Source organism: Parambassis ranga, chromosome 6, assembly GCF_900634625.1.
Source record: "Parambassis ranga chromosome 6, fParRan2.1, whole genome shotgun sequence".
Taxonomy (NCBI): Eukaryota; Metazoa; Chordata; class Actinopteri; family Ambassidae; genus Parambassis; species Parambassis ranga.
In genome coordinates this window covers 5,401,531-5,421,373 of record NC_041027.1, presented here as the reverse complement: position 1 = coordinate 5,421,373, position 19,843 = coordinate 5,401,531, and the positions used below count along the sequence as shown (strand labels likewise).

The 19,843-nt window shown below is 39.2% G+C and overlaps 1 protein-coding gene across 2 annotated transcripts in view; it reads left to right on the top strand.

Annotated features, from left to right (window-relative positions):
- The window catches only part of galnt18a (UDP-N-acetyl-alpha-D-galactosamine:polypeptide N-acetylgalactosaminyltransferase 18a), a 111,482-nt gene extending 91,846 nt beyond the window's left edge, over positions 1-19,636 (top strand). The window contains exons 10-11 of one of the 2 annotated variants that reach the window (XM_028407785.1): positions 9,259-9,423; positions 16,646-19,636. In XM_028407785.1, the coding sequence (XP_028263586.1) occupies positions 9,259-9,423; positions 16,646-16,792 (312 nt within the window). In that variant the 3' untranslated portion in view covers positions 16,793-19,636. Of the gene's footprint in view, positions 1-9,255; positions 9,424-16,645 lie in introns of both variants that reach the window. The other variant, XM_028407784.1, reaches the window with a different exon arrangement.
- Positions 19,637-19,843: the final 207 nt, after the last annotated feature.

Here is a 19,843-nt window from a genome sequence, read left to right as displayed (position 1 = left end):
AGAGCCCATATTGTCACATGTTGGGCTTTCGTCGACACCACCAGCTCTTGTTCTCGGCAGAGGTTTAACATATCAGGACATAATAATAAAAATAATCTGGTCCTTAGCAGGTGTCAAATGATATACAACATTAGACATATGATACACTGTTTTCTGCATGACTTTATCAGTCTGTCACATTGTGACAGTGCTGTGCATGATGGGAAACATCTCTTCTTTGGTCTCGTCTGTCCAAAGGACATTGTTACAGAAGTCAGTTGCAACTTTGCTAAGCTAGACTTGCGCTGCCCTGTTTTTTTGTTTAGGGAAGAGTCTTTCTCCTGGTAACCTTCCCAAATCAACTGTACTTTTTCCTGTAGAGTCTAACATGTAGCATTGCACCATTTGACTTCAAGGTGAATTTGCTGGGACGTCCAACTGGCTGCATGCTGGTGATGTGTCCCTGCACGAGACTTAACCCTAAGTAGCTTTAGGTACAAGCACCTCAATTACCTTTGAGGCGGTAGAAAACAAGCACTATGTTCAGCTTTACTGTAGAATGATGGACTTCAGATTGTTAGAAAATAGCTTTCCTAGATTGATGGGAAGCATTAAGATCACACATTATATTAACACAAAAAAATGTTTCCAGCCTTGCAAACTTCTAAAACGTGCTTTTATACAGGTGCACACATTTGCTAATGATTCAATAATTGAGAGCTTTTGATTAGCAGTACATGGCTGGCTGCTACTTTCAACTCTCATGCACTCTTGATATTGACTTCATCTTTGTTAAATAAGTATTAGAACCATATAATATTTGATTTTGTTTCGTTGTTCATCTGAGGTTGTTTTTACCTCATTTTAAACCTGTAATTTAGTTTATACCATGACTGGAAAGAACTTTAAAAAAAGGAAAGAACAACATTATAGTCAGGTACTCACCACGGTAACAACAATGGCTGACTGGTCTCTTATTCTATTCCTACAACTACACTTTTGGTAGGTCTGTCTTTCCGTAAATCACGATGAAAAAAAGTGCTACCTTTGGCTTCATATACAGTATGTGATATGGTTGGAGTGACGCCACCCTGCTAAGTTTGAAAGTTGTGCTTGAGTTTGTTTGTTTTAGGTGTTTGAGGCAAATGAAAGAATAATTTACCCACAGCACTGTAGCATGTCTTCAGATAACTGGGATATTTAGGGGCTTTGCTAGGATAAGTCAAGATAGCAGCAGAATATCATTATACACAGTACAGAATCAGCAAGGGGAACTAATCACTTTATAGGCTGCACATATTTTGGCTTTTTTAAATCTGAGGTGCATATGCATACATTACCCTGCACATAAAATGAGAAAGAAGTTATTATCCATCTTGTACCTGCTATGGTAATCATAGAGGGATTAAAAAATCTGAGTATATAATAGATACATCTATAATCTCTCTTGTTAATGGATATTTTCATACACACTACCACTTACTGGCATTAGCCTAATGGAATTTCAGGCCTCAGTGACTACCATCCTTAGCATGATACGTTGTAAAACAATACCAACCCCACTCTGACTCAGATATGTGTATATTGATCTAAGGCTCAATGGTTAATGCCAAAAAGATGCCACGTTTAAGAGACATCAGTGATACTGAAGCCCGAGGATGCAGAAAGAAAAGCGGCAGGAAGCGTTTCATAGCCAACATCAAAGACTCTGATATTCCTCTGCTCTTCTATCGTGCCTTCAACACTTCTCATCTCTATTCTTTATTCATGTGGAGTATCTTTTGTAATGTTATTCCCCCCAGTCCCTCTTATTCCCCCCGTTCAGACCTTTTATCCTGATTCGTCCAATCCTTTAGATTACCTCTGAGTCCTCTTCTGTCTGAACAGAATCGCTGCATTTCTCTCTCTCTGTGTGTGTGTCTGTGTGTGTGTGTCTGTCCAAATGGATGGATGGATGGATACGGCCTTGAATACCTGATGAATGGCTGAGTGTCAGTGATGCATACCACTCCTCAATTTCCCTTTTCCCTTTCATGTTCTCATGCTATTATGTGGAATACTTATGTAATTTAATCTATTGTTTAAATTAATGCACACTGACATAAATCATTTAGTCCACATATAAATTTGTAAAAGCCCACCTTAGGACACAGGAGGGATGGTGGATGTAAACTGGGGACACCTAGGTTTGCATTTCCTTTATGGCACTGTTGCTTTTTTTTGCCTCCTCCTCCAAGAGGCTTCTTCAGTTCTGCCGCGTCCTTCAGTTCGGGGTTCCAAATCCTTGAGTCCAGTTACCTCGATTTAAACTCCTGGACATGACTATAACCTGGAAGAATGCGAGCATCCACAGACATAGTAACACACCCAACCAAGGAAGAATGATGTGCAGGTGACAGATACAAACACAGTGTTCGATCCCAAAGAGTTGAGTACAAGCAGAAGACAAGGCCAATTTCTTTTGGACATAAACCTTTACAGTGTTACAGGAAAACCAACACAAACAGAACACAAACACTGCTGCAGTATGGCACAATGTGTTCTGTAATTGTACAATAAATGCTGTAATGCTGCAGTCTGCTATATAAGCAGCTGATGATTGATTGTATTAATGAATGAATGATTAATTGATGTATGGAGAAAGTCACGCTATCTTGACTCATTGACATGCTACATGTCAATCAAATCTTACACCTTCATACTGACCAACACAGCAAACAACCACACACTCAGTACTCAGAGCTGCTACCTCACTGTCCCACTGTGCACTTTTGAACAGTTTTAAGATGTTTTTAACAGACCTTTTTTGAAAGACTTATCCTCCACCACAATTGTTTTTATTACTTCTTTCTAAGTGCATTGTTGTTGGGCAGCACACCCAATAATTTTGTTATACCCCACTGTGCAAAAACAAAACAAGACAAGGCCTATTCTTTTTTTTCTTTTTTTTCAAATTGTTGCAGCTTTAGAGCATTATAAGTGTTTAGATGACAACTTGTGTTTTTGTTGAAAAAGCTCAAACAAAGATAATTGGAAACATGGCAGCCATGAAACACATGTGATGGCTGGCTGTCCACATACTTTTGTACATACAGTTTATGTTGCAGCAATGGGGTAAACACCTTGTGTCAAGGTAAAACTTACAGAGACTTTAATTTTGCATTATTGTTACCACACACCAGCTGCTGCTCCACACACAGCACATCATAAACAAGTTGCTGAAAAACCCACACATATTCAAGTTTGGAAATTGTGTTGCTTCTAAAAAGTAGAGTGTGTTTGTGTGTGTGTGCATGTTTTTCTTTTTTTCTTGTCTTGACTGTGACTCATCCATAACCATTCATAAACAGGAAACCCATCTCTCTATTACTTTTGGTGAACTAAATGTAGCTGTTGAATTCAGAGCTAATTCCAGGTCAGAGCAGTGAGAGAGCGGATGACAATATTCATTCAACAGAATGGTGAGAAATCGCTGCGGAAATTAAGCAGGTAATAGAAATCTGATCTATGCCTCAATATTGGTGTAGCCTTGCTAAGAAGATTGGTTTGTGGCTGGATCAATAAAGTCTGAAAATTAGACCTTTGAGGCTATTTACCAGGGCGCCAGCCATGATTGTGTGTGTGAATTTTGAATTTCTTTCTTTGTGAGGGCCAGTGTAACTTTTTTTTGTGCAAAGCGAGAACACTAAGCTGGTCTCGTTGTTGATGAGCTTATTGTAGGACTTGACTGTGTCGTTAAGACAAGCCACACTGGTGATGTCACAGCTATCGATTAAATGTTGTGAAGATGGGTACCCTCAAGTATAACGATGTGAAAGTGTGTACCATGTGTGTATGTGGGCAATACACTGTGGAAATTAGAAGGATATTGAAGCTGTACGTGTAGGCAGAGTTGAGCACGCTGCAGGAAATTGTGCAGCAGAATGTGATGTTTGTTAAAAAAAACAGGCATTGATAAAAGAGAAAATAAGTTGCTGAACATGTTTAATCAAAGTTTATACTTTGAAACAAAGACTTTCTATCAGGGAGGGAGAGGAGACAGCGATGTTTATTACTTTAAATACACGGATTTATCATTTTGAGGGAAGTTGGTTGTGATTTAAGATGGATTTATCTCCAGGGAGTCCGTTTAATACAAAGAAAACTCAAACTAATTACCAAACTTTTGACAAACCGTGTGTGTGTGTGTAAAAACCTAATTACAGGACTTTCTATACTTTAACCTTTGCCAAAATGAATACGTGAGTAAGTGTTTGTCTGTTTCTTTTCATCAGTGCCAGAAAAAATTGTTCTCATTCTCCCAACGGGATATGACACCACCTTCATTTGTACAGAATCTTAATCCAAGGTGGAATAACAAGATTTTTTCTTTTTCTTTTTTTTAAATTGTAAATGGAAAGGTGTCACAAGCAGAAAAGCTCTGCAGTTATTTTTTCAGGTCATTAAAAAGCGATTATAAACAGGCATTATAAAATGGAGATATAGTAATGGTTGCCGTTGCACTGAAGTAATCCATTTTCAAAATGACTGTAAGCCTATTAAAACTGGGACCAATCTGATCGGTGTACGATACTGTAATGAGCTGTGTGTGTGTGTGTGTGTGTGCTGTATAGTAGTAAAAACAAAAAGTGTTTTTTTATCTGTCTCCATAAATAGAGTTCCACTCATTGTCTGCTCCCCTCCTCTTCCTCTCCCTGCTCCACTCGTTTACGTAAACCTCTTCATTACATTCTGAGACAACTTTGCAGCTGTTGTGTGTGTGTGTGTGTGTGTGTGTGTGTGTGCGTGTTTCTGTTGTCTTTTAGCCACCAAAGCAGATGGCTGAGGGAAACACCAGTGATTAGTCTGTCTGACTACATCCCTAGCTGTCAGTAATAAGCTCACTGCAGGAGCCCCTGAGAGAGCAGAGCCACTTTTACACCGAGAGAAGATGTCCTGTTAGCAAACACACGGGTCAGCTCGGTGTCACTGAGGGTCAACAGTGTCATTATCTTTGGAGGACCAATTAACGGATAGACAGAAAAGAGAGTTCACAAGGTTTTGCTAGTGTCTTTTTTTCTCTACAGTTTCTTCTCTTGTTGTAAGCCTGGAAATATAACTAAAGGCTTAAATAGGTCAGATATAGGTGAAAAAGCTCTGCTTTATGGGAATTCAACCAACACAGAGACTACAGAGTGCACACATCGCCCACTCACTCCTTCTGCCTACTTACTTTGTTGTAGACAACTACATGGTGGGTTTATCAGCAAAGATAAAGAACACTTTTCGACACTCCTTGCATCACTTTCTCATAATTGCGTCATTGTTGTTGTCGTACAATTAAAACATGCTGCACCGCTGCCGGCTAAATAAATATTGAGATAAATGCACTATTGTACATAATGCCCATGTATTGTTCACTACTTTTTGTGATGCATTGTTGGATACATTATATGGGGTTTAATAAATCTCACCATGCATTCAGATGACACTACAAAAAGTATCTACAGTGGGTACAAAAAGTATTCAGACCTCCTTAAATGTTTCACTCTTTGCTTTATTGCAGCTATTTGCTAAAATCATTTAAGTACATTTTTCCCTCATTAATGTACACACAGCACCCCATACTGACAGAAAAACACAGAAATTTGACATTTTTGCATTTTTATGAAAAAAGAAAAGGTGAAATATTACATGGTCCTAAGTATTCAGAGGTAAAGAAGAACCCAAAGATCACTGTGGCTGAGCTCCAGAGATGCAGTCGGGAGATGGGAGAAAGTTGTAGAAAGTCAACCATAACTGCAGCCCTCCAGCAGTCGGGGCTTTATGGCAGAGTGACCCGTCGGAAGCCTCTCCTCAGTGCAAGACACATGAAAGCCCACATGAAGTTTGCTAAAAAAAAAAAACAATTGAGCATCTCTGGAGAGACCTAAAAATGGCTGTCCACCAACGTTTACCATCCAACCTGACAGAACTGGAGAGAATCTGCAAGGAGGAATGGCAGAGGATCCCCAAATCCAGGTGTGCAAAACTTGCTGCCTCTTTCCCAAAAAAGACTCATGGCTGTATTAGATCAAAGGGTGCTTCTACTAAATACTGAGCAAAGGCTCTGAATACTTAGGACCATGTGATATTTCACTTTTTCTTTTTTGCTGTGCTGTGTTTACATTAATGAGAAAAAAACTTTACTTAAAGGTCTGAATACTTTCTGTACCCACTGTATGTACAGAAGACAGTAGGAAACTATGCCAAATCTCATGCTGATGAGGCCCAGACTATGTCTTGCTAAAACATTATAACCAATATCTGATTATGTTATGACAAAAAAATGTTCATTTATCCAATTGAAATCAACTTCTGTAAAGTAAAGCCCATGCAGAAGTGTGAACAATTGTTGTTCCCTTTGTGGCCTTTAGGGACATGTCTCCAAAAGTGAGTTAATCCCCATAGACCTCCATATTAAAGCAAACTTTCTGATCTCTATTGATAAGGTTCCCTTTTGTGACAACTGTATAGGGATCGATATTTATATAATAATATAAATAACTGTATATATAATATATAATAACTGTAATTTTTACAGTTTTACATAATTATGTGATTGTCTTTAGTGACAGGCAGTGCCAATACAGATCTCAGGTTTACATGACTTTCTGCCCTTCTTGGCTCTACCTGCACTTTTTTTTAATCTACATTTGGATAAACCAGGTGTTTAGGCAGAATGTGACGCTTCCAACATGGCGACGGTAAGGGTCTCAAAACAGCTTTTCAGTAAACCTGTAGATGACATATATGGCGTGTATTCATGTACAGTTGGTGGAATCAATAGACTCACAGCTAGTGTCCAAAAGTGGTGGAGCTGAGACGAGCCATGTGACACAGATACAGGAAATGACTGGTCAGCAAAGCCCTGTTTGTTATCGTCTCTGGTGCCATCCTTGGCATGCCAAGAATATAACCCACAGTTTGTCTGAGAGCATCACTGCACTGCACAGCAAAGTCAAGTAGAGCAACCACAGCAGCAAAAGCACAGAAAGGGTGACCTTACCAACAAGTAGGCAGCCTCTGCTAAACTCAGTGAGACACCGACACGGTACCATGCTGTCACACCATCCATCACTTGTAGTTCCTAACCACTATCCTTGAAAATAAACATAATTTTTTAGACAATTGTCATTTTTCACTGGATGACGATTTCTCCATTGGTGCAGAATAAATATTAAAACCTAACATTCTCTGGTGCACGTCCTTCATGAATAACTAACACGTCAGTGGTTGTTCTTAGGATGTGATGGATGACTGTAGGGTGTCTTTGAACACTGAAAAAACTCTTTGAGTTTTCACATAAAAGCCGCTGCTGTCTCCATGGCCCCCCGATAAAACACCCCTCTCAAACATAATTCACGCTGTACTGTACATTGCCAGTGAACCACTGTAAGTACACATTACTACTCAGATTTTTCTTGCATTGAATCATCATATATTAAACACACAGGCTTTCCTATGTCCACACTTATTAACTAGGACATCTGTCAGGAGAGATTGCAATCTGTCTAACACAGCACATGTGCTAATCCTTCTATTAACACTATTAAGTAGCCGTGACAGGAGAAGAGATAGCATTAAGCCCACTGTTGGAAGCTGGTCATCATTCTATTGACACATGCAAGTTTAATCACTGTTATTAGCATACATGTGCATACATACATACACAGAGAAACAAACGAGCATCCTCACTCCTGCCCGTCCACGTGTCCTGCTGTCTGTCTGTCTCAGAGTTTTTTTAAAGAGCAGCTTAAAAGCTCTCTGGCTGCTAATGGCTCCTATCTAGAAATGTCCTGTTCCTGCAGAGACAGTCATCATTCTTATCAATTACCTCCTCTGAGCATTCACACACTTTTAAGAAACACACACACACATCACGCTCAGAGTCAGAGCACACAGCCGGTGTTTCTGTTTGTTCTGAGTCGTCTCTGCTTACTCTTCCATCGCTCCTTGATCTCGACATTTTCTGCTTGTTTGGATTTCATGTCGACCTTGATCCTTCCCATTTGCTTCACTCGTGTCTGTGATTCTCCGTCACGTCTTCCCGTTCTGTCTAAAGGTGCATACCTGATTCACCACCAGTAGGTTCTTACAGGCTTCAAAAGTGGGCCAACATTTGCATTCATTACCATGTAGTTATATGTTTTTTTTCTTTCTTTTTCAGGTATGTAAAACTTCCTCCTCCTGTTTAGCTGTTTTTTTGTTTACCCTGACCTCTCTTCTACCTCCTTCATCTTTTAAAATTGAATATTTGTTCTTTCTTTTTTATTTCCTTCCTGTTTTTCTTTTTAATTGGATCGGTTACAGGTGGTCTGTTTATTCCTCGCAACATTAAAATGTTGTTTAGATACCTAGAGACTGATTTTTTGCAGGTGAAATAAACATAAAATACACTTAGCATTCAAAAATTAGCCTACTTACATCTCCCCCTTGATAATGACTTAAACCCTCTGTGAATATAGACTTGAGAAAGCTGCATTATTCGATAGCGAAGTACATGACTGGCTTTGTATTAGTTTGTGTATTTTGTATGTTTTGTGTATCATCCATCAGAAGTGTTATTTTATATATATTAATCATTATATATATAAAATCATTATATATTATTCATGTATTTATATTATATTGTTTTAAATATTTTAAAAAGTATTCCACTATTAAACCTACAATTACACCAGCAATGTACAGGTACTCAGCATGATATACCTACATCTATAAAGGTGGGAAAATCTATACAGAAAAGAGAAAGTTATTGATATTTTTTTATTATTAAAACTAAAATGCATTAACCAATATATCATCATAACTGGCTAAAGACCTAAACTGAAAATGAGATAATGGGGTGATCTATGTAACCAGGTCCTAACATATCTTAAACACAACGCAGAGATCCACAGGTTACACTTGGTGCCATGACCCGGATACTATATTCCTTTCAATTGTACATTTGTAACTGGTGCTATGTCATGATTTCTGGTAGACTTGACTCACAACAAACACACAGAGCAGCAACATGGAATGAATCCAAGGGTGTTATTGTATTGCAGGCATTTCATGCTTGCTACACCAACAAGTTTGATGGATACTAGCAACATCTGCACAGGGTGAGATGTTGCAATGAGCAATCAATCGATACACAAAGCCCAGGTGGGCGGTACTGTTATCAATAATGGAAAAGTTGTAAAGGTGCATAAGGGTCAGTGCTAGTTCTTGAAGGTCAAACATTTTCCCCCTTCTGTCTCTGTTACCCAGCAGAACGTGTACTACACCAGCTCCCAGCAGCTTCACCTGGGCGTTCTGAGCCCGACGATCGACGACGACGACAACAAGTGTCTGGTGGATGTGAACAGCAGACCCAGGCTGCTGGAGTGCAGCTACGCAGCTAACAAGCACATGAAGCTCACCTGGACGTTCGCTCAGGTGAGCAAACACACACTCCCACTGTGTCTCACTCATGTCTTTACTTATTCTGTGTGCAGCTGTAACATTCCGCTGTTTCTGTCTGCTGGACCAGATCTGTGGTTTTAATGTGCTATTTTTAATAATTGAGTGGGCTTGGTGCCTTCTTTTCCTCCACTTTGATTCTGGCTCTTAAGAGGCACCTCTACTGGTTTTGTCAGAGCATAGATCATTCTTTCACTGTTTTATGTGATAGGCATTTTAAAAGCACATCCACTTCAGGAGGATAATGAGCTTTCACACATCCACATCTTTTTAACCACCCTCCCTCATTTTTAATCTTCACACTTTCAGTGTTGTCTTAAAATGTGGCAGATAAGTGGAAGGAGCTGGATAATTAGTAGAAAGAACACCCCATTGTATTTATGCCCTATAGGCGTCTCTGGTCTATGTGTACATTTGTAAGCTTTTTCTATGTGCATACTGATTATCAGACTAAATAAGACCCTTGACCTTCACTCAAGTCTTCTCAGTGGTCGTCCTATGTACCACCTCGCTGTTCTTTAACTCCCCCCGTACGTGCAGCTTCTGGGCACACTGACTCTAATTAGCATTGGCCATCTTCAGAAATCTCACTCCAGCTTATGTCAGAAGTCAAAGAGATGAAACCCATTAGGCACATTCCTGTGGGCTTCTCAGACAAGAACTGCGTTTTCTTGGTTTAAAAAAAAAAAACTTTGGTGGAGAAGTTAAATAAGGCCATGAGATTAAACTAGTCTGAGTTTTTTAAAAGAGCAGATGGATTTTTTTAGATGTTTAAAGGGAACGGAAACAGGGTTAAGTTAAGGTCAAATATGTTTTTCTGTCATTGAAAAAGGATTGAAAGTTCAAGTTGAATTAAAACGCTCCATGAATCAACGACGTTGCACTCCGGTAATGACTCCATTAAGAGCGGATAATATATTTGCCAGATGTGTCTGCTCACCATCAAACGCTGTTTCTCTCTGTCAGTTAAATTATTGGATCTTATAAATACTTCCATATTGTTGGTTTATGGATGGCTCCTTTTTTCTTCTTCTTCCCCTAAATGTTCCAGAGAGAGATGATTCCATCCAATTTCTGTGGGTGAAATATTACAAATATATTTTTGTGCTTTTCATTCAGTGTAATCATGTGTAATATTTCAAAATTGATTAGGTTTATGCCTAATATAAAACAGGTTCTTGAGCAGTAATGAGGCAAAACTGTTCCTTAAAAACTACTTTGCTTTAGTGATTTTTTGAGAATTCAAGCCAAAATCTCAGTAGCCCATTCACTAGCACACACTAACTATACATCCAGTGTAAATAGTTGTAGATCATTGATGAATTTAAATCCAAGGCTCACTCTCCTCTTTGCTCTTTATACATAAATGCAGTCCACCCTCAGGAAATGGAAAAGAGAGCTTCATATTATCAGGTTTTTCAGATCCAAGTGTTCATACCTGGTGCCCATCAGTAGTTTTGTATCATTGTAGTACTTGTAAGAACAGGTTGTTAAGCGTGGGAATCATTGTGGTAAAAAATATCAGAAGGACATTTTCTTTTCATTTCTCTTCCTACATCATACTCATTCCTACAAATGAGTGAAAACATGAAGAGAATTGACATGACCGTTTGTGCTCTCTGGAGCATGCTGAATGTTGCTGTCAGTGTGTGAGGATGTGTTGGGTAAACTAAGCACAAAAGAGTAAAGACACTGTAAAAACTGCAATGTCACTAAATAGACCACCTGTTTAGCACAAGCTAGCTAATCAGATCACTTATGTTTTGTCGTCCTTCCTCGTCCAATCCTCCTCCTGGACTCCCTCACAGATTGCTGATTAATCTAAACCACTTTTGTTTGGTTACAAACAAGCCTGCAGCCTAGTTTGAATTTCTTCAAATTTGGCATAAAGCTAAAGGGATGAACTAAACCAACAACAAAACAAACTTCATATCTAATTTATGACATGTAACATTTAAAAATACAATTTAGTTACAAACAAATATCTACTTAAAGCTTAGCTAAACCAAAACTGAAAGATAAAACAGAAAAAGATGCTTCCACTGAGTCTTTAGTGTTTATACTTCAAATAAATGATATAAATAGGAGAGATGTAACTAAATAAATCAAACATTACCTTCATATATAAGGTACACATATATCAACACCAGTGAGAACAAACCACATGCAGCATAGCATGTGATGTCCTATGTGTAATAAACATGCTACAGTATGCTCGTCTCAGGCTGGGTGCTAATGCACATTAGCTTTCCCATTGACCTAACAATTAGTGTGTGGCTACTTTTCCTGTGATTTCACAATCTTATTTAATGCCAAAGTAATAACTGCACTTGAGCCAGCTGTAGCAGCAGAAATAGATTGTACCCAGAGGGTGTTGACACTGTTCCACAGAACACTGATGGTTTGCCAACCAGTTACAGCCAGCTGAAATTGTCCAAATACAAAATAAATTATGCGAATCAGTAAAAGTAACACTCACAGCAAGAAATTCTTACATAGAAAAAAAAACAACGAATCAAAGTTATATGTATAATATAAACGATAATTATTGACATTGAAATGGACCATAAAGAAAAAGCTGCTGTTAAAAAAGCTGGCTCACAGCAGCTCTTGAGTTTTTTGGGGTTTTTTTTTTTATGTCAAAGGTCTCAAACATATACAGAGAGGCAGCAGAAGGAGGCATAAAGAAGACACTTTGAAGGAATACAGGCAGGAGAGGAAGAAAGAGAGGAGCGCCGGAGAAAGACGGGATGAGAGAATAAAGGAAAAGAAGTGTTTGGCAGTGAAGCAAAGCAAAGGAGAGACAGAGGGAAGCAGCCTTTTAAGTGAGGCAGGCAGTCGGTATTCGTGAATTATTGATAAGTAGATCTTTTACAATATTGAACTGACCCTGAGGGAAAAGCCACCAATAAGGCGAAAGTGTGTGTGTGTTTAAAAAGCAAAAAAGTAAAAGGTGAAACCCCAGAAAAAAATCCACCTTTTTATTTTGTTGTTCTGCTTTTATGTGTCCCTTTTATGGGTATCATTTTTGTAAATGGTGAGCACATCATTACATTCACTGCACAATGGATGAGCGGAGGCAGAGAGCATCATCAGGCAGAGCACTTCCTGAGCAAAGAATTGTTTGCTTTTAGATGCGATCAAAGCCGAGAGACATGAAGAGAAACGACACTTCTGAGACTGATCAGAATTTACTGAGAAAAAACCCATGTGAGCTCAGTGCGGCCTTATTTGATACATGTAGCTGTGGCATCATACACTTGTTTTACATCCCTCCTTTAGATAATCTTCATTTCTAGTGCAGAGCTCAGGCTTTTTATGTCATACTAGACCTCGGTGAAGCTTCACTGACGTCAGATCATGTTCTGTTTATGATTATTATTATTAGCCGCAGTTTGAATCAATCACATCTCAGACTTTTTAATTAGGTGACTGAGTCAGCAGGTATTGATGTATTTCAAGCTGCACATAACACTTTCTGCTTGTGTCGTCTCTTATGAATGGAAGTTTGAATTTCAAAAAAAAACTCACACTATATATTTCAGGTGTCAGCTATTTTTCATTTTCATTCAGTTAAAATCAGATGCTTCACTGTGAGTCCCACCTTTAATGCACTTACTCACACAACCACAGGAGGGCGTACAGCAGCTCTAATTTTAAGCAAGAAAAGATGCCTTTTAAAATGAAGCGCGTCACGCTTGGTGCCACTTTGCTCTTACTCATCACATCCTTTTTGAGCCCAATGACTTTATGACTGAGCATCTGGCTGACAGATTGCCTGACTTGCCGGCCCACTCGCACCTGACTGGCTGCCTGATGGCTTCTCTGGCTGACTGGCTGTCCGACTGGCTGATTAACTAGTGTTCCCGCCTTAATAGTAGGGAATCAATAGTGCGGCCAAACTCACTGCACTGTGCAGAATGGCAGGCGGGCTCAGTGCAGACTTGAGGACAAGGTGCTGGATAAATGCCAAATATGTGCGTGTGTGTGTGTCTGTGATTGTACTAAGTCAGCCTCTGTGCACTCAGTCTGAGTTCCTCAGGGGGAGCCTAGAGGGAGCACAGACTTTTAAGCACATTTGTTGGAAGTCACTCAGGAGGTCGCAGGAAGCCAATTGACTGGTTTTTAGCCAAGGCAAGAAAGATCACTGTGATTACTTTAATGGATCTCAGCTCTGCCTCTACACTACCATAATACAGAAAGAGTCATCAAGTGAGGACCACTATGATTGCTTTTTCCTGCTGTAATGTCCCATTAGCGACCCACTCCAGCAGGAAGTGTAAAAGTTGAAAAAGTCAAAACTGGGAACTGCAGAGTGTCAGTGTAGTTTGTGCAGTCTGGTCCATAGTCTGTCTTAAAGCATTACCAGTGTTGTTAGAGAAAGACAGATAGAAGGCCACATTACTGTACTTATGTACTGGATCTTCCTGTAGCTCTGTTGCAGACATGTATGCTAAACAGTGGTTCTTTCAGACTATCAGGCTGACTTTCAGGTCTGTAAGGTCACACAAATCCAATTGTCAATCCTGATTGTTGTATCAGACTTGAGTTACTTTAGGGTTTGGCCTAAATCAGATATATATGTGGTTCACATGGCCACATGATCGGATGCAGTATTTTGCCTATACACATGCACTGAACACTGTACTGTACATCAACCAGTAGCAGCAGCGTGGTCTCACAAATATGGTGACGCTTGATTAATGTGCATGTGTTTTATAGGACATTGACTGTCATGTTCCTTTGTAATGCAGTTGCTGCTATAAATGTAAGGCATGAAGACAGACACATAATCTGTGCAAATAATGTGAATTGAACAATGTGGCTTGTAATGTGAATGTTGCTTTTCCTTCACTAAATTCAATTAGCCTTTTTTACAGTCCAGGTAAATTGACTGCTTTCCCTTTGGTAGCAGAGCATGCCTTTCCTAATGAACCCATTTGTAGCTGTGTTATGTTTACATTGCTGTACAGAGCTGAAGTAATTTAACCTGTAGAGGAATGATGGCACCCCTCGTTGTCATGAAGGCTGAAACATATTTGTTTCTGTTGGTCATTTTAAGATGCAGGTCTATGTCCAAGAGATTGAATCGATGCAACTGGACTCAAGGATTGTTTATGAAAACAGACCTTGAGTCAGTCCCTTGGAAATGGCTATGACCTGGATGAATGAGAGCATCCACAGACGTGAAGGTCTGTGAGTGTTCATTTTCAGAGCCAGCCTCTTGTGGACGTTAAAAGAACTGCAGCTTGGGACATTTCCCCATTGACTTCATTCCTTTTAAAAAGAAAGTAATCATTGGCTTTTAAAAACATCATATTCTCCCTGTTTCACATAAAACAGGTTTAACATGTCCGTCATTAGAAATCAAAAAGGATTGAACTCTCACAGCGTCGTCTGGTGTTACAGCGATTAGCCTGCGATCAATGTAAGCTGAGGTTAACTGTTGCAAATCCACGATGGGAGCCTCAGAGATGGTAAATTCCCTATCTTCCTTTCTCCCTCTCCAAGTAAGGCTTTTATATCAGATCATACATGTGCGAGTATGGCACCAAATGTACACACATCTGTGATCACTCCTACATATCAGCAGTTTGCCCACACATCCACAGCTGATATGTGGGCTGTGCAGAGGCAGCTGTGCACACAGAGCAGCAGGCTGAGAGAATCAATATCTTTTCAGAGAAGGACACTGTGACTGTGTTACTGTTGTACACATGTTCACTTTTTTGTATTTGTGTTGCATTTGCACTTGAGAACAGAGTGCAGGGTTAGAAGCAAGATTTATTGTGTTCAAAAATGCTACAGCACTCCTCTCAGGCCTCTGATCATCATTCCTGTGTGTGTGTGTGTGTGTCTGACAGAGATGCAAAGCACATTGATTTTAAAGCAAAGTAGCCTTTCCTAAAGTGCACACAGTTTGACACAAATGGGTTTAGTCGCCTCTCTCATGGGGCCCAGACTCATTAAAACATATTACTATTCTTGCCATATAAGCAAAGGCCCACTTTGTTCTAGAATCAAGATACACACACACACATACACACAGAGCAGTATTATCTCATAGTAAAGGAAGGCTCTTATTCACAGTGACATTGTTTGGAACAGTGTGTTGATATATAGTAGATGTCGTCAAATATGAACAAGCATATTCTGCATTCGGCATTAGTTGAGAATTACATAAAAGCTTCATTCTGTTGATGGCTTTGTTCAAAAATGTCCTTGGTTTGATGCCTGAAATATGCAAAATACAACAGCTATGATTTTTTTATGCTAACAAGTAGCTAAATGAGACTACAAAGGTTGTTTAGGGACTTCCAGGTTACACAAAATACATCCTCCAGCAGCATTCTGCTGTATGTACCAGTACTAAAAATGGAATAGGATTCAGGTCTGCTAGCACAGTTATCATTTATATAATTTATCATGCTGTGAATGTACAGGTTTGAACCTTTGGACTTGCAGCAGCTTAATATCATGTCTGTGATATTAAACTGGATCTAATTTGTGATTACAGGCTGTGAAATTCAAAATACAAGGTCAAATACACACAGGCACAGCCTGACAGCTCTGCTGTAATCTGCCTCATAATTTTTAACTGCACACATCCAGCAGCTGAAGGCCGATCCACAAACCCTGACTTTGGATTTAAAAGGGTATGATGCCCTGTTAGCATGAAAATCTGACATGTGCTTTTGAGTTGGGTGCACTTAATATGTGTTGGGTGATAAAATGCAATCTGACTGTAACTTGATACCTCTGGCACAAGAATTTCCTTCGGGATTAATAAAGTTTTATCTTATCTTATCTTATCTTATTATCATGTTTACATCAGAAACATTGTGTTTATGCTGCAAACCTATTGCCTGTATGGGATCTTAGCAAAGACCAAAGAGAACTCCTGTTAGTGGTTTGTTAACCTTGTGCCCTTCTTGAGGTGTTGGTGGGTTAAAGGTAAATCATATGCATAAACCACTACAAGGTACAATTAAAATCCACCTATGTCTCCTCCTTGAACTGCAGCCTATATATATATATATGTCATATAACACATTTCTCTTGCTTTATAATATCTCCTACTACCCTACTAGGATTCTATCAGTGCATGTATTCATCCTGCATTGATTGTCACAGAATGCATGGACTAATATGAGGTCATTTTCATTATCACTCTCTCTCTCTCTCTTTCGTTCTTCAGGGTGGATCCATCCAGAACACTGAGTCTCAGCGCTGTCTGGAGCTGGTGGAAAGCAGACAGTCAGAGTTCAGTTTCCAGCTGGCCATTCAGGACTGCACCGGTCAGAAATGGACCATCACTAACATACTGACTGTGCTGCCACAGTAAAGTTCACATGAGTTCTCAGTCCAGATAAAGCTCTTGTGTAAGGTAAAAAAAAAGAGTCCAAGTTAGAAATGGAGAAACGTGCTGATCTAAGCAGCAAACCCAACTTGTCAAAGTTTAGATATATTTTTAACAAGATTTTGCACAGAGGAAAAAAAGTGCTTCAATCAGGCACAGACCATCAGTAACCTAATTTTACACAAATGACCTGAGAGGAGAGACACTTACAGATGGAATCGCATACTCTGCTGCCATGGATATGAGAAATAGTGTTCCAGGGGACAGGCTCATGAATTCATGTAAGTAGGCTTGCTGATTGCAGGAGCAGGCCTGCAGTCCGACTCTCATCATACAGTAACAAATTGTGTGTGTGAGTGTGTGAGTGCAGATGGACAGGGGGAAAAAAACTAGCAATGTCAAAATGCAGTGGCTGATGTCACACAGATTATCGGCCAGGCAAGACAGGTTTTAAATTATTCCTTTTGAGATGTCCTCAGTATCACAAGAAAGGAAGAGAGTGTAATGGAGTGATTTAAACTGCCATTGTAATAGAAACTCTAACCCTGGGAGGTTTCAGAGTCTGCATATAGGAATTAATTGGATCAGGTGCAGAGCTGTCGATCATGTTGGCAGGAGCGCGGGAGATTCATCCAGAAAAGAAGCTTTTTGTTCACACTTCCTGCAATCTCCTGTAACACCTGGGCAGAAAAGTGAAGGTGATGCGAAATCTGTTGGAGAGGATGGAATGCACCTCAAAGATCGGATCAATAAGTTCACCAAGAGCGGGAGGAATACAGAGGTCATAGGTTTCCAAAGTATAAATACTAACCTCCTTGTCCTCCTTTGACCTTTGGCCTTTAGTCAAAAATACATCCTTCAGATATGACACATGTTTATAGTGATGGCAGTATTTATGTATTGCTCAATCATATGAACATATGATCATGGTATCATCCAATCATGGGATGGATACAGCCACAAAAGTCATGTTAAGGAGTACAAGGATCGAGCCCTCTGACACCATGAGCTGTTTTGTTTTTGCCCGTGGTTAAGTTTTTGTTTTTATACTTGGCATAGGAAAAACACTCCTGCTGTATGGTTGCCATTTTCGTCTTGTCTAAAAAGTATTAATTTAACTGTCCAAATATATTTAGTGTACACTTTATGTCCCAAAATGTTGTATTAAATCTCCACCACACTATTTTCTTTTTAAGTCTAATAATCAATACAGGATGTATGTGAATATAAATGACAAGAAAAGGTGGGAAAGAGTCTTCTCAGCGCACAGAGAGCTGAGCTCAAAGCAGACGAATGGCAATGTGAGAGCCTCATATCTCACCTTCGTGAACATCTGATATGATAAATACAGTCTTTAAATCAGAGCGAAGCTGAGAAAGAATCTGTAGAGGGGACCAAACCCAGCACTCAATAATCAAAGGAGGTATAAGAAAAAGTGACAGAGGAAGGTGTCACTTCAGTGCAATATATATATGTCCACGGAGTGCTCCCGCGCTCTCCTGTGGAGGATGTCTAATCAGGCAAAATAAATTAAAATGTCGCAATGGCTGTGTCGGGTAGAATGAATACACAGAATCTCAGATGTTCTCCTTTAAAATGCAAATTCTTTTTCAGTTTTTAAACTTCATTGGCAAAAAGTAAATGTATGAGAATGCTGAGTGCTGTGTCCTTGTCAGATGTTTGAACATGTTGTTCATCACCAAATATGAATGGAACCATCATCTCCTACAGTGTAAAGAAGGAATATAAATGATATGAATGCATATGAATTTCCATTCATTTGATCTTACATCAGAGATGTAAAAAGTGTTAAAACATAAAAATCATTCTTCTGAAATGAAATCAAGTAACCTTAATGGAAAGTGGCAACAATTCATGGTCCAGCTTTGATCTTTTATTCAGTTTTCCATCCATCCATCATCTGAACCCGCTCTATCCTGTAGTGCAGGGTCACAGGGGGCTGGAGCCTATCCCAGCTGTCTATGGGTGGGAGGCGGGGAACACCCTGGACAGGTCAGTTTTCCATGTTTAGTCATTTTAGTTTTTTATTTTATTTTTCCTCTCTTTAAGTGATTCTACTATATATGCCTCTCATTGACACTATGATGAGTCTCACTGTGAGAGGAGGTGTCTGGGTTGTAGGATTCATCTTTTTTAGCAGTCAGACATTCTGTTCTCCCTCTCCAAGGAGATCAGACCCATCTCTGTGTGGGGTACCTGTGAAAGGTGTTCTGGGAAATGTAGTATGTGACTACTTCATTGCGCAGAATGATTGTGTAGATTCAGCAAAGTGGAAGCAATGGGTTTTTATTGTGACTCAGTTCTGAGCATGACATTTGGGAAAAGAAAAAAATGTATATATACATTTTATAATGTGCTATCTGCACAGGATGTGTGCTTAATTTAAGAGTAAATTTAGCGTTGACTGGTTGGAAACCTGCCTATAATACTGCTAAATCATTTGCTCTACAATTACAGATCTCTGAAAGTTACACATAATAATAATAGTCATAAAAAATTGAAAGCTTTCTTATAAATCTCTGTTAATCAAAGCCCCCAGCTTCTTAATTTAATACAAAAAAGAGCTTTAATTATTAATCTGATTATTGTATTCAGAGAATTTCCAGTCAGAACCCACTGAAGCACCTCTAACCTGGTGAGGAATCAGTGTAAAGGACTGGAACTGTATGTGTTCTATCGGCTACTGTGTAGCATCTATTTCCAAATTTTCTGTTGATCTTCTTTTTTGTGGCTCAGGTTTGTACATCCTGAATTTTTAAAAGTATCTCAATTTTTGGGAAGCTGTTACTATAACGATTCATGAAAATGTCCGAGCTATTTTATTAGTGTATTTAAACCAGATATTTATACTGTAAGTACCCACAGTAAAAAATAAATGAATAAATAAAACTACAGAAAACTTGTTTTGTGTGACTTCTTTTCACTGGAGTTGCCTCCTGCTGATTATTATTTAGTATTAACTTTGTGCTTTGTACTGCTTATGTTTGACATTCTACCAGACACACACTCACAGAA